Source organism: Orbicella faveolata, unplaced genomic scaffold, assembly GCF_042242905.1.
Source record: "Orbicella faveolata isolate gen_17 unplaced genomic scaffold, um_ofav_v1 contig_46, whole genome shotgun sequence".
NCBI classification, from domain to species: Eukaryota; Metazoa; Cnidaria; class Anthozoa; order Scleractinia; family Merulinidae; genus Orbicella; species Orbicella faveolata.
Window position 1 is genome coordinate 9,328,787 of NW_028301576.1, and position 16,077 is coordinate 9,344,863.

The 16,077-nt window shown below is 39.3% G+C and overlaps 2 protein-coding genes across 5 annotated transcripts in view; both read left to right on the plus strand.

Moving 5' to 3' along the window:
* The window catches only part of LOC110055000 (uncharacterized), a 64,600-nt gene extending 62,886 nt beyond the window's left edge, over positions 1 to 1,714 (plus strand). For both annotated transcript variants that reach the window (XM_089276601.1, XM_089276602.1), the window contains one exon: positions 1,078 to 1,714. In XM_089276601.1, the coding sequence (XP_089132727.1) occupies positions 1,078 to 1,085 (8 nt within the window). In that variant the 3' untranslated portion in view covers positions 1,086 to 1,714. The remainder of the gene's footprint in view (positions 1 to 1,077) is intronic.
* A 6,071-nt stretch (positions 1,715 to 7,785) lies between these two features.
* Positions 7,786 to 16,077, plus strand: part of LOC110051161 (matrilin-1-like) — a 34,422-nt gene continuing 26,130 nt past the window's right edge. Inside the window, exons 1-2 of one of the 3 annotated variants that reach the window (XM_089276612.1) lie at positions 7,786 to 8,226; positions 12,947 to 13,007. In XM_089276612.1, the coding sequence (XP_089132738.1) occupies positions 8,206 to 8,226; positions 12,947 to 13,007 (82 nt within the window). In that variant the 5' untranslated portion in view covers positions 7,786 to 8,205. The remainder of the gene's footprint in view (positions 8,227 to 12,946; positions 13,008 to 16,077) is intronic. The other 2 variants (XM_089276610.1, XM_089276611.1) reach the window with 2 other exon arrangements.

Consider the following 16,077-nt stretch of genomic DNA (forward strand, 5'->3'; position numbering starts at 1 on the left):
AAGGACACTATGATTAAGCAAATTCCGGGGGGGGGAACAAAAAAATATTTAATTTACCATATCTCAAAAAATAATCATTATAGCAAAAAACGTTTCCGGCATTTTACTCCTCAAGTTAAGGCCCTTCCAATGACAATCTTTTTATCAGATTTTACAAAAAATTATAACACGTTTTGGTGAAGTCATCAATTATGACGTCATAATCTGACATTTTGTCACAACTTCCAAATTAAAATAAACTGGAGAACAAAGAAAGCTCATCTGCCAAACTTGGTTCAGAAATATATAAACTAAGCAAATATAGCCTTCATGAAACATTAGGGGGGTGGTTTGGCCCCTACGTGTTTCCCGAGGTGTTTTTAAAAGAAATAGAAAGCAATCTCTCTGTGCTTCTATCGAGATTTATAAATCTACTTACGTTTTATCATGAATGCCGTTCTCAATTGGCTACGCTACTCACTATATATTCTGTTTTAGATGGTGAGTAGCTTAGCAGTGTGCGGTTTTCAACAAAATCGAGGCCGCTTCTGTGCGTTTTACAAGTGTTTGTGAAGAGGGTTGTACTTTAATTTTAAACGACTTATAGATTCACTCTAAAACAATTAGATTATTCGCTCTCGATTTCAATGCGTGATAGTTGACTCGGACTGCGCCCTTTTCAACAATCTTGCGGTTAGTCTCGAGCTCGATTTAAAAAACACACACTCGAGAATGTTTTGGGAGAACTCGAAGCAGTTCGTGTACACACAGTAGCTCTCGTTCTTTCAAATTTCCACTATCGTCTCCATGAGGTGATAGTTATGTCATTTTGTGGACGACCTACTGATAGTGTACGATGGCTCAGCCAATCAGATTGCAGCATTTGCGTTATTATACGAGTAAAAGTTTACTAAAACTCGATAGAAACACACAAAGTGTTTTCTATTTCGTAAAAATGACTACAAGTGCTCAGTGCTTTAACCACTATCTGGCTAAATGCTGGGATGGCGCTTGCGATAGGCTCTTAGTTATTACTCGAGTAATAAGCCTACTGGTTTTATTGCTCAATTAATAATTTTGCTTTTATATTCTCTTCAGGGCGTTAAACGAAATCCACTCCCTAACGAACCTCGCAACTCCATGTCAACTCACCCAGCCAGCCCAGCGTCAAAACTACAGCTACAAGCTAACTCTTTTTATTAGCGGTTCTTTTAAACTAACGTAGTGGCAGAGATATTTTATGTTTCCTTAGCGAATAACTCCTGAAAAGTTAAGTGCATTTCATAATAGTCAAAGCTTTTAGTTGAAAGATAGAAGGAAAGCTAAAAAACATTGCCGTTCAGTTTAACAAAAGATGACTTACGTTAGGTGCTAAATGACAAAAGTTTTATGATGAAAACAAAGACGACAGCGGTGGTAACACTAAGTATAAAAGTAGTTTAACACTTTGCCTGCTATGCGAACAGTTCTTGTTTACTTTCCAAGCATGCTCAAATTACATTTAGTTCCTCATTGCTTAGGCATCGAAGCATAGTCAAGTTATTTTTGCCGTTTTGCTCGTAGAATGGCTTGCAAGGTATTGAACAATACATCCGGGTTTTAAAACCAATTCCTGGATGGTAGAAAAGGACAGTAACTAAACCTTAGTGACTACAGCGTGAATTAACAGTAGAAAGCTGCAGTAGTAGTTTTTAGCAAGGCGATTAAAAAACTAACGAAGAACATTCTTAACAAGTTTTAGTTTGTTTATTTGCTTGTTTTTTTTTTTTCATTTTTGTTTGTGTCTTCGTTTTGTCCCTACTCACGCTTGTACATCTTTTTATACGCCAAAAGCAAGACTTTGTCCATACTCTTTCCAAACCTAATAGTTTCTTTTTCCAGACTCAACAAAAATAGCTACCCCAAACATGTAACCAGAATGTAACCATGATGCAATTTAATGCGAACTCACACTACCAATCGCGATACAACGCGGAGACAGGACAATCACGTCAGGGGGTAGGGTGGAGAGACGAAGTTCACCAGATACAATGCGGAGAAAGGACAATCATGTCAGGGGGTAGGGTGGAGAGACGAAGTTCACCAGATTCCCTATTATTACATTTTGGTTAGGCGCGATATACATGAAATCTGGCATAGGTATTAAGCAATAGTTGCAGCTTGGAAAACTCTCCACGGTTTTTGTCCACCTTTTCTTGGCTTAATTTTTATTTTCCAAATTTTCGCCAAATCTGAAACACTAAATTTGCAGATTTCAATACTTTTCTTAATGATTTCAGACTCTCTACGCACCCGCTGTTAGTAGTACAGAGAAAATTGTCAGGACACAGGGAGTTAACAACGACAACAGTTAAAAGATTTAACAACAATAACAATATCGTACGTATATGTTTTTTTATTTCCCGGTTAAACAGCATTACAATGCAACCAAGGAAATTGTATTTATCTAATAATACTGAAAAGAAGATACCCTTCTAAAATTATGTAAAACAGAAATGCGTGACTTGGCGGGGGTACAATAGAAGGAACGGTGTTTCCTGGAACCACTGTAAAAATTACGAAGGGAAGTTTTCTATAGGACGGATTTTGTTAAACAGGTTTGAAAATTGTAGCGCCTGGATTATTACTATTTCTGTCTAAACCTGCTAAAATATTCATGACGAAATATGCATCGGATTCGATAATTACTTAAGCCTTTACCCCCTAAGGCGAACGGCAGTTTTTCCCAAATCGGCAAATAAAGACACTCTGCCTGTGTACAATATGCCATTTGAAAGCTACTAATCAGCTTATTTAGGAATTGACCTCAACAGCTATGAAGGAGGTAGACATTTTGAGAGAAATTGCTTTAAAATGGGAAAATGAACGACTTCAAAAATGTATCAATCTTCTACTATATTAGGTATACCCCTAAACTATAGCTTATTTAGCAGCTCTTAGTGCATAGCTTGATATGAAACGGGTCTTGCATCTCATTTGCATCCCGAAAAAGGAACTTAAAACTTCTGGGGGTGGTCAATCATGTCTTGGATGGGAGGGGGTCAAAATTTTATGACTTCAATGAGCAGATCTTGACAAGAAAATTTTCATGGCAAAAATTCATAGAAATCTATCAAATATTCACAAAGTTGTGACCTTGTGTGCCAATTTGCACTCTTAGGGGGTAAAGGGTTAAGACATCCCAGCGATTCACCACTGCGTGTGCACCTAAACTACATTAACAATAATTGTTACGATAAAATTGAAATACTATTGCACTAGTGCCAAGTTCCCGGTGTGCTTATGGTTGTATAGTGGTCGTTTCACTATGAAGAAAATTGGAAATGCAGAATCGGGAGCAAAGAAAAAGCCTAACTTGAATCAATTCCAAAAAAGTTCCCATTGAAAGCGTATTTTTAACAGACACGATTCTGAAACTTTCAGCTTGGTTTAATGAAAAGTTAGTGACGTGAATGAAGCGTTTAACGGTCCCAAAATTTTGATCCAATCTTATTCTCACTGTTGGGTAAAATTGCCGAAAACGTTTCACTGCTGAAAGCAATCTTATTCAGCGACATCTCTCATGATTGTAAGGCCTGGATCACATTAGCGACATCACGACATAAGCTATATAAGAACGACGTTATAACGTTATGTTTGCAGAGTGAACATCCTGACTTGATAACATAATAGCAACATAACAGCATCAACATAACAACAAGGAAAAAAGACTAATCTTTTCCTCATGTCGATGTTCACATTGCGACATAAGCTATTATGTCGTAATGTCGCTAGTGTGAACTAGGAAATAATCCCTGCGATGAAAGATAACTTTCACATCGATTCACTGATGAACTTTTTCTAACTTGCCGAAGAGCTTAAAAATTGTGACCACTAGAAAAAAGTGAAATTACACGTTTCAATCCAAGCTGGTGAAGAAAAAACAAATGAACATTTTTCTAGTCAGCTTTCCAAAAAGCGTATTTCATTTGTCCAGTTTGCACCACCCTTTTTCGTTTATACCCTCCCCAGGTTATCTCCGATCATTCTCTAAAAAGGTCACTTTTGATATGTCTACGTCTTATTCCTTTTAGCTATCTCATTAAAGCGTCTTTAATTTGACAAGGAAGTAACGTTCAGAGCAGAGAATGCAGATAAAGCAGATACTTACTCATGTCAGATTCGGCGATCCTTACGGTAACCAGAATGACATAGCTCTCCTGCAGCTCTACCAGCCGCTTAAACTTAGTCCATTCGTACTAACTGTGTGTTTACCCGAGAAGGATGAAGGGGATTTGTCGATTCCAAACGAGCACGCCATAGCAACAGGACGGGGGAGTATCGAGAGCCTTAGGGTTAGGAGAAGCCTTAAAACGAAAAGACATGTCAAAAGTTCTCAAGCACTCTTCTTTCAAAATTTAAAGTGACCGGCTGTGTCGATTGACTGCTGTTCCAGTAAGCTCTACAGTGACATTTTGTGCCTGAGATGGACGGGGAAGAAGTGGACACTGTGTAGGAGATGCTGCGGGAGCTTTTGTTCGAGAAGAACAAAGAGCAGACAAGAAACGATGGGCATGGGATGCCACCGGTCTTATAAGCTGGGGAGAAGGATGTGCGCAAAAGAATAAGAATGATTACTACACCAGGGTCTACCCATTTAGTGACTTGATTGGAAAAAAAAAATGGAAGAAAATTCTGCAAACGAGAACGATAAGAAATAGCTGACTGAAAGTCTAAAAGGGGACTAAAATGGTTAGATTGAAGGCACTTAGTGTTGTTGACAATAGCACAGCCAAATATATGGCAAAATTAGATCAATTATTCAGAAGTCATCATTATTTTGGATAACAGTGAGCGCCGATTGTTGTATTTGAGTTGCATTTAAAAACAGTGTATCCACAGAGTAGCGTACGCGAATGCTGACAGGTTATAAAAGTTACATTTTTAACTACTTCCCCAAGATTTTTCTGTAATAAGCCGTTTCTGAATAGACCAAATTCGATATTTTAAAATTCAGTCTAAAGCAATAGACCTCAGCACGAGGTTCTGGGGGAAAACTACAGAGTTTGTGAGGTTTATTCCCCGGAGCCTCGTGCTTAGGTCTGTTGTGTTAAGCTGAATTTTGATATATCGAAATTGGTCTGTTGCTTTCTAACTCTGTTTCAAAACGAGTGCTGGTGCACATCCTTTCATATGGAAATGAGTTGCTCTTCAAGACAATAAACGTGCAAGAAACCTCATTTCCATATTTGAAAGGTTGTGCACGAATATTCCTTTTTAACAGAGGTGACATGCCGTAAATGGCGCCTAAATTTAAATAATATTACTTTATACGTCCTAAGCCTCGTGTTAATGTTTCAGGACAGAGGATTTTTCACATAAATCTGAGGCTCCGACTCCAAACGCGAAAGATCAGTTCATCGCTTTGGATTGGGAAAATTTCACCCCTCTCTCCCCCCCCCCCCCCCCCTCCCCTCCCGAGAGAGATTTACAATGTGACGTTCTTAGCCCGGCATTTGGAGACAAAAGATGAATAACAGACTTCCGTCTACTTCTGCTCTCAATTAGCTAGAGAGGATAACAAAAACTGAGTTAGTTTGTTCCCGCCAGAGATTAAAAAAAATATATGTTTTGGCTGTCAGACTGTCACCGAATTATACTCTTTATCGTGAAATGTTCTTGCGTTCGCAAACCAAGGTTCACGAAAAATTTATAAACCACCAACAGAAAAATTATAGATCTCAATTTAATGGCACTTACATATTAATTCCACAAACTGCAACTGCCGATAGGTTCTTAAGATATTAAAGGTATATGGACTAACTGTTCATTATTAAAAACTGGATCACTGGATAATGCAATGCAAGAGTTTTCCTAGGTTAGCTCGAGATTTTTATCGCGTGATACTAAAATAGAGAGCGAATAATCTGATTGTTTTAATATAAATTTACTAGTCGCTCAAAATTTTAACTAAATCCTCTTCACAGACACTTTGAAAGGGCAAGGAAGCGGATCCCAGCGCTCACTGCAACGCTACTCACTATCTACTTAACAATGAGATTATGTGCTCGAGATTTCTATGAGGGGATATTTGATGAGGCCGAAGGCCGAATCAACTATCGCCTCATAGAAATCGAGAGCGAATAATCTAATTGTTTTAGTAGAATTCTAACTGAAATTAACGCAAATAACAGTTTCCAATTATTTTTCTACGCATTATTAAACTTTACGCTTCAACAAAATCGCACGCATTGAATTGTCCTTGGTAAATTTGCAGTTTTTTACGCGCGCGCACTCGTTTGTTTCAATAATTTCAAGTTTTTAGTCTTTTTTTTAGTCTTTTCAGGAATTTAATCATCCATTTACAACTAAACTTCTCTCCAAAACTTCGGAAAAACGATAGACGTCGCTTTTCGTGGACGACCGGCAGCTACTGCACTCCAATTAAACAATAGTGTTTATGTCGAGGAACTATCGGCCCCGCGGAAACTTGATGTTCTTAAAACAAATATGCTTCGAGGACAAATATGCAAGTTTTAAGAACATCAAATTTCCAAGGGCAACTGTCAGACCGATAGTTCCGAGACATTAACACTCTATCGTCTTTATTGTTCACCACTAAATTTTCTTCCGCGCGCCAGTTCAAAATCACATTAAATTATTTTTTGACTTTTTAAGATGAAAGCTGTGAAAAGTCAAAGGTAAAATTGGGAAAAAAAGCAGATAGCAACCCATATAATTGTTTATTTTTTATAAGCCCGCTTGTTTACAGAAAACTTTTCACGGACGAGTACTATCCATCCGGGTATTTTTCTCGGGCGGGCGCTATGGGCTGACAGTGTCTCTCCGCAGATGAACACTATCACGTCACATGATCAATTTAAACCAATAAGAATCGGAGAAAATTTAGTAGTGAACTATAATGGCTGATAGTATATGAGAAGCTCAGCCAATTAGATTGCAGCATTTGCATTAGTACACTAGTAGAATTATACTAAAACAGAATAGATAGTGAGTAGCGTAGCCAATCAGCGAACGGCATTCGCGATAGAACGCTAGGGATTAATATTAGAACTCGATAGAAACACAGTATATGTTTTCTAATTCTTAAATAATGGAACTTAACCCTGGATCGAATACTGGAGTAAATGACGTTGTAGTTTTCTGAACGACATTGAGGCAACACGGAACAACACGACTAGAGGCTCGACTATGAAAGAGAAAGACCGCACAAAAACAAACTGAAGTGGAACAGTTTTAGAACAACTTTAGTTGAAGAATCTTAGAGTTTCATTTGTGAGGTTTATTTTTTTACAAGAACTCCAGTTTTTCTGTCCGGTTTATTTAATTATTGCTACACACACTGAAAAGAAGAAAAGATTTACCCGATAAAGCTTATTTTGCTCTAGCTTGTTTTTGGTCACGACGAAAACTTTGCCGCGAGAAAATGGTCAATGTGTACAAACCTTTCAGACTTTTCAAAGAAACTTTGAAGTAATTGTGAGAGAGGGTGAAGAAACTATCTTAAATAAGCTAATTGGTTCGGCTTTACAGCCCTTCTCAAATGTTTACTCAAACCGAGCGGGTCCTGGGTAGGGTCTGCCTCTGGCACAAAAGAAGCCCTATTCGGCTTAACAATAAACTCACTGTCTAAAATTAATGTAACGTTTCGGTAGACGATACACAGACTTGTGTGACTGATGTGACCCTATCGCATCTCCTGGAACTTATCCAGGTCCCGTGTCATTCTTTCACAAACATCGTTTGCTGTATAAATCAGTCAAAGTGCACTTTTGAACTCAGCCAAATGCGTGACAATACGTGGCTTTCTTTGATTATGATTCTGAAACATTTATAATTTTCGCTAACAATTCCGTTGAAATGAGGAACTTGTTAGAAAGGAGAGTAGCATGGACAGTTGGTTCGGGTTTAGACACAGGAGGACATGTGCTTTCCTTTTCATTTGCGAAGCGTCTGAGAGCTTGACCTTCCTTTCCGTTTCAGCGTTAGTCCAAAGGTTCAAACAGATCATTACCAGCGTTACGTGTTCGCATTCAGTTCTTATTGTTGCTTTTGGCAGTTGGACAAAGCAATCTCGGGCACCTTAGATAGACGACTTTAAAAATAATCGGACGAAATCGATGAATATAGGTAACTTTAACACTTACACGTAGTTCTAGTGTCGGCGATACGGAAAACAATTAGAACTGATACACAGATAAGCTGTTGAAACATTCAAGGCCCAAGATGTCCTCAGCTTGTTGTAAGGTATGTCTTTCGATTTTGTCACTGCTCCCACGACGAAGAGGAATTCCCCTCGCGCTTAATCCCTTTGTACAAACTAAGCGTAAGCAAAATATACAGATACGAAGCTAGAACCAGTTTGCTCTAAAGCAATTATTTTTAAATCGGATTTAGCGATTCGATCGTATATGGCGATTCATTCTCATTGTGTGGTAAAACCAAAACCAGGCCAAGTAATTACCAGTTAGACTACTAAACCAATCTCAAACCGTAGTTAAACTAAAACCAAAGAAATTGCCTGATCACATTCGACACTCAATTGAAAATCGCTCTAAAAATGGCTTGAAAGTTGACAGTTTATAGGTTTCGTTATAATGCCCACATAACAATATAACCGCCGTTTGGATTTGCACGGGCGGCGAAGCCGCGAGAAAAACCGGGTAACCCGAAAACACTGAGCCCCGGTCCACGGACCCCCACTACGGACCGGGTCCGCGGACTATCCTACGGACCGGTCCACGGACTACCCCTACGGACCCCCTCTACGGACCACCCCCAAAATAGAATAAAAATGTAATAAATAAAGATTTCACTTACGGGCTGTTTAATAGATTACTCGTGTCGGCAAAATTTCGAACGTTACGCTGTGCAAATGTAACAAACTTGGGTCCAGGCTCGGGGAAAAATTATATCATTAGAAATATTGCCATTTTTTTTTCTGTTGTGGCTATATATGAAAGTCAGGGAAGCTCGAAATTTGTGCTTCTCACTTCCCATCCGCCATTTTGTTCAGCCCATTTTCCCGTGACGGTTCGTGAACTTGTTCAAGGCTTCATAATTTGCTCAGCGGAATTACAGATAAAACAAGCACACGACCTAAAAACACATCTTCTATAGCCAGATTGAGCCACGAACGGAAGGTAACAACTTTCCTTCTTTTGCCATCGCCATCTCCTTATGCCGAAAACAGCTTTTAGATATTATTTTGGGGGTTTTAAAAACCCAAGTCTGCTACATTTGTACAGCGTAACGCTCCCCATTTCACCGACAAGAGTAATCTATTAGACAGCCCATAACTGAAATCCTTATTTATTATTCTTATTCTATTTTGGGGGTGGTCCGTAGAGCGGATCCGTAGGGGTAGTCCACGGACCTTTCCGTAGGGTAGTCCGCGGACCCGGTTCGTAGTGGGGGTCCGTGTTTTCGGGTTACCCAGAAAAACCTGTGGTACAGAGCGGTTTCATTCACCGTTCTCGTTGAACTTTGATCAATTTTATCAGGTTACATTTAAACCAATCACAACGAGCATCTCCCACTGTGATCACATGGACTGGCACGTGAAGACATGACACATTCGCGTGACATGACAGGATAAAAAATGATCTTGGCCGGCGATCGCACGCGCTAAACTGGACTAGCCGTCAAAGTTATTTTCTCGCCGTAATTTTATCCAGACATGTTTTAAAAAATACGACAGTTAAATGGTTAAAAAAACAAAATTGTTTCCTTTGCCAAAATCTGGAAGCCTTCGAGGCAGCAGTTCGGCTTCTCTGAAGATTGGCGAAATTTTGCTCCCGTGAAAAAAGGTTCCTGATTCGAAGTCTTTGCTGTCGTGCCGTTTATTTGACTCTAATGTTGTGTGTTATGGTGGATATTACAGCCTTGTATCGGAAAATGCTCAAGAACTGAAAATTTTCGAAAGAATCTCGACATTTTTTAGGCTGTCGAGGACGACAACCGCGTATTCTTTGCAAGATGTGTTTTTCGGTAGCGCTAGCACATCTTTGTAAGATGTGCTACCGAAAATTCGAAGCGACTGTCAAAGAAGTCGTAAATTTAAACTGAGAATATTACAAAAACAATCTTGTCTGTTGGAAAAGAGAAGCTACAAACGATGAAAATACGCGTTCAAAATACCGTTCCAGCTCGTCTGGTACGTACACCGGCGTCGGGAGAATTGTGTAGTTGAACACTGCCAGGAATTAATTGAACTAACAACGATTTCCCGAATCCCTTTGGCAAACCGCCAAAACATCCTTGCTGCGAATAAAATTCGCAATACCATCCCTTTGCACGGCGCTTTAAAAGTTGTCAACATGTAAACCGTCGAACGTTTTGAGGAACTTTTGTTATGGCCTTGACCAGATCTTGATCTTTCACAAACCTAACAGCGCGAACAAATCTACCTCAAAATCAAATCCGCCATCCACGATCATCACGTCACCAAGCGACAAGCACATTATTCGCGACATTTCACAGGGCCATTTCGGCTATCTTTAAAACGAGGAACGGACAACGGGCAACGGGGAATCTTTAAAATGGGGAATCTTTGAAAGCGGGAATCTTTAAAATGGGGAATCTTTAAAAGCGGGAATCTTTAAAATGGGGAATCTTTAAAAGCGGGAATCTTTAAAATGGGGAATCTTTAAAAGCGGAATCTTTAAAAGCGGGAATCTTTAAAGTGGGGAATATTTAATAGCGTTAATCTTTACTGAAAAGTGAACGAGAATCTCTCAGTTTCCCACCGGAAGCTATTTATTCTGTCACATGTATCAACTCAACAGGTACAGACACAGTTGTGGAATTTATTGTCACAGGCTCACGTTCTCTATTCTTAGAAACCAATTACCCTGTCTATTAGATTAGAAAACCCTTGGGAGGTCGTTAGGAGCCAATCAGCTTTCTAGTCCAGACTCCGGACTAGACAGATTTAAACTGGCTTGTCATCGGCTCGTTGCTATCAAAGAAATCGCGCTCTGCTCCAGAGGTTTTTCGCGCGGGTCACAATAGTGACATGACCGACACCGGAAACCGCGGAAGAAAATCCTCTGGCAAAGTTTCAAGCCCAGTCCACACTACGCCAGAGGAATTTGAAAACTGAGCTTTATTTCTCGGGTTAGGCTTTCCATCCGCACTAATCCGTCACGAAACCGAAGCTTTTCGAAACGCACTTCAAGTCGGAGGAATTTGAAAACGCCGGCTCCGAGCGGAAAACGGAAAACATTTTAATCAAAGTGGTTACAGGGAAAATTACGGAAGCCCCAAAGGGACATCCACTTATTAAAAATGGGAGATTGTTTTTTGAAAATGGGAGTTTGTTTTTCCAAGATGCGAGTTTGTTTTTTTGAAAATGGGAGTTTGTTTTCTTTGAAAATGGAAATTGTGTTTTGAAAATGGAAGGGTTTTTGCTTTCGAAAATAGGAGCTAGTGCTTTTTTTTTAAATGGTTCTTTTGTGATTGTGCATTGTTGATCATGATGGCGGACGTGCAGATGCCGTGTAGAGAGGTAGGTTCTCGGTCTGTTTTTTATCTGTCATTGGTTGTTCTACGAGGAATAAAACACAAATAGCGGTGATAAACATATTAAACTTACGCATTTTAATAACTTGACGTTTCGTATGCTACGCAACATACATTTTCAAAAGTGGAATAAAGAACGTTACAATTTTTGAAAACTATATATGAAATGTAAATAAGGGGTCTGGAAACGAGATTAAGAAACATCTGTTTCTTAACAGTAAAACAATAAAAGCCTAAGCTTATTAATAAAGTATCAGCCTCTCACTGCTGACGTTTACATTAAGAGCCGGCTTAAGTTCTTGGATGAGCAAAGTTTCTTTAATTTTACAATGATAATCTGTTTTACCAGAAGCTAGAATATCAAAATGATCCCACTTGATGTTGTGACTTGTGGCTTTTATACGGTCGGCAATGGCTGATGTGGGGTCTGATTCTTAGTGAGAGCCCTGAATAGTTCCGTTTTCCTATCATGAAGCCGTCGTTTTGTTTTGCCTACGTAAAAGTCACTGCAGTCCCAGCAAGCAGCTTTATAAATGACCTTAGATTTCTGTGAACGATTTATTAATAAGCTTAGGCTTTTATTGTTTTACTGTTAAGAAACAGATGTTTCTTAATCTCGTTTCCAGACCCCTTATTTACATTTCATATATAGTTTTCAAAAATTGTAACGTTCTTTATTCCACTTTTGAAAATGTACGTTGCGTAGCATACGAAACCTCAAGTTATTAAAATGCGTAAGTTTAATATGTTTATCACCGCTATTTGTGTTTTATTCCTCGTTAAACTACGATGGCCCAAGAACAAAAGCCTTTTTGATTGTTCTAATTAAGGATACAGGATCGTAGTCCAACATTGACACGTGGCGTAGGGACATAGCGAGGTAGAACACTTTCGGCAAGATGTATATTAAAAACCAGGAGCCATAAAAGGACCATTTGAAGCATGTAAACTTAAACCTTAGCTAGCCTGAGAACGCAGACAAGCGACAGCCGGAAATACGTCTGCTTTAGCAGGCCGCACTGTAGTTAGTCATGTGCTTAAAAAAATCCTCCCATTTTTAAAAAAAACAGACTCCCAGTTCCGGATAAACAAACTCCCAATATTTAAAAAAAAACAAACAAACAAACATCCATTTTCAGATACCAAACTCCCATATTTAAATAAACCAAGTCCCATTTTAAAAAACAAACTCCCATTTTCAAATACACAAACTCCCATTTTAAAAAGCAAATTCCCATTTTTAAAAACCAAACTCGGTTCGTGATTTTAAACCCAATAAAACACTGCTGCTTGTTTATTAAACATTGCATTTTGAGAAGAAAGATTGGAACTGACATGGAAATTCGCAAGTAAATCCCACGGAGTAATATCCCGTATTCTATTCTCTCTTCCTTTCGTACCCAAAAAATACACTTGTGGACATATTGTCTTTTTTTCCTTCCAGACGCTGCTGTGTTTATTTGCTGTTACGTGGATATTCTTCCCTCAAAGTACTAACAGCACAAGTAAGATTAAAATGACAAAAAAATAATAATATTTAAATTTAGACGTTGTGTGCAGGTGGAGATGGGCTGATGAAGCCCTTAGCTAAAGCCCCGTCCGCACTTTTTAGTTTGTAAGTGAGAATTTTTTTTTTCTCCAGACTATAGCCTTTTGACTACGCCTATCACCAAAACCGCATCTTTTCAAACACGCTCTGTAGAATCAAGACTAGACGGATGGAAGCCAAGGGCCTAACTAGCCATTTTTGGCTTGTAAGGCCGTTCCATACCTTGTTACTGTAGTGCGGCCGGGGATGGTGGGGGAAAGTCAACTAGGCCTATGATTTGTTCAATTCATGCAGTATTACAGCTTAAGGTGGCTTCCATTTTGGATGTTACTAAAACTAGGAACGGAGAACAGGGAACGGGGAACGGGAGTCTGGGAACGAGTGTACAGCGGTAACCCGCCCGAGAATTTAAAATAGCGGACAGAGGAAAAGAAAAAGGTCTGGTAACCAGTTTTGAACACGCGCTCTTTTCGGAGCAAACAGGCTAAAACAGCCGGTGAAGGGTTTACCTTGGAATGTTGACTTCATAGATTTAGTGTTTCTCTGACATACTTTGCAGGTTCGATAGAAATTCAATCTTCGAACACTTTGCCTAGCCAATTAAATTATTTAAAAATAAAAGCGAGTCGTCTAGTTACACTCAAACGACGACCAGCTTCCCTTTCATATTCCGTCAGTAAAAAAATGCACACTGCAGTCCAGGTACAAAATGCAGACCAGGTACAAATGCAGCCTGCAGACTAGGTACAAAACGCTGACTGAAAATGAAGACTGTTTTTTTGTGAAATACGAGATAACATGTGATTTTATAACGCAATCACGCAATCGCTTTTCCGCGGTACATCTTCGACGAAAATTAATTTGTATTTATAGAGGATTATTCTTGGCCTGTTTCTTCATACATTTTGTTTTTAACACTGAAGCAACAAGGACATGCTAGTTCTTAAATGAGATTTGAAGCTGTCATAGTCTTCTCACATCGCGCGCGAGGTCAGAAGTAAACCCAAGTCACGCAATATTCAAGGAGCAAAGATGAATCATTTTGTAGCCAGAATGCTGGCTCTTTACGGGGTCAAGAAATTTATCGGAAAGGAAAAAGGGAAGAAGACTTAAAGCCAAACTGTTCCTTCGTCTTGATACATTTTCAATGTCCAAGGGTGAACCACACATTGATTGTTACATATTAATAAATGTGTAGCTAACTAGTTACCAAACAGCAACAACAAAAGTAAACATATGACCCGTCGCGAAAATGACGCTTCGCCTTTTCCATAAGAATTCGTCAAGTGTTCTTCATTTGTATTTATTTGAGTGACACTTGGTAAATTATAAAATCACATGTTATCACTCTTTTGACGAAAGAAACAGTCTCTATTCTCAGTCTGCGTTTTGTATCCAGTCTGCAGTCTTTATTTTGTACGTGTCTGCACTTTGTACCCGGTCTGCAGTCTGCATTTTGAACCTAGTCTGCATTTCGGTACCCGGTCAGCAGTCTGCAATCTGCATTTTGTACTGACCGCTTTCATATCAGTGTTTACGCTCTTTACGTCGTTTCGTCCGCCATTTTAAATTCTTATGGAGATCACCGCTGTATACTCGTTTCCAGACTCCCGTTCCCGGTTCCGGGTTCCGGGTTCCGGGTTCCCCGTTCCTAGTTTTAGTAACATCCCTTATATTTTTTATCATTTTAAAGCGGCCAATCAGAAACCAAACAATTTTTTCGCTATCATGATTACTTTTGGTTTTTTTTTTTTTAACAGACATTTTTCGGCAGAAACTTCTGCCTTCTTCAGTGCAAGTCTTATAAGAGATGCAAATTTGAAGTATAAATAACTAATAAATGCTGATGAGTGCATAAACAAAAAATCCAGAGAAAAGCACGCGGATTACAAAGATAGGTAGGAAACTAAACCAAAGCTTGGACATGCAAACAGAGGACTGACCAAGCTAGAATGGAAAGCATTTCTCATGATAATAATCTAGTCTTTGTATTGTGCCGTCCGCATGGGGACCTTCAGATTGGAATATAATTTGATTTGATTATCACGTTTCACAGAGACTGTTCACAGCCCTCTATTTTCTTGTATTTTTATTCTATCGTTGAACACGCTGATAGAATCGCAAAACGGGCTGACTTGATGGGATAGGAAGAGTCTATTCTTCGTTTGGCTCGCCTTGCTTGCCTCCCCGCGCCCACCACCTCGTGCTTCGTGCTCACTTTTCCTTTCGCGAACGTTGAAAAACAGAGAGACTGTTTACAGTAAACTTTCCCCATTTGTCTCTTAATGGTAGACTATTCAATTGGTGAACCATAGGAAGGAGCAAAGTATTCTGGGAAAGCAGCTAGATTGAAATTCCAAAGTCGTTCTTATCTGGCGCCGGTGTAGTGCCCTGGCTTTTTCCCCGGGATTCGACCGGGATTTTTTCAAGGAGCCTTGAGTGGTAACGTCACTGAACGGCTCTGGTAACGTCACTCTTTCGGCAAAGTAAAATTGATGCGTTTGGCGGGCAGGCATTATCGAACATTGTACAATTACCTAAAAACGTTCAACCCGATAAAAATAATGTGCGAAAGCATTGCTTCACATATTAGATATGAAAACTTTTAACAAAACCCGCAACCACTGCACGCGTTACATTTAACAATGCAATCTGAATATAGAACTAGACGTGGGAAAGAAACCCGAAAAGAGGGTTGGGGGACACGAGCACTTAAATGGTTTCGCAATTTTCTTTCCTTCTATTATACGCTTTCTTGACAAAGTCGCCCAGAAAACTAGCTCTATGAAATAATAATGAAAAAAGAATATTACGAGAAAAAATAAATATACCGAGAAAAGTTTGTAAGCCCGGGCTTACTGGCTTAAAGGGAGCTACACCAAAGGCGCATTGCCTCTGGTGCCCAGGCCTCTTTGAAGCATAATAGCATGTTTTCAATTATATATGAGTTGTTAAATTTGAAAGTTGATTAAGAATGGCTGACTGTTAGGATCGAGAACCGCCGGTCAACGACCCATTTGGCAAAT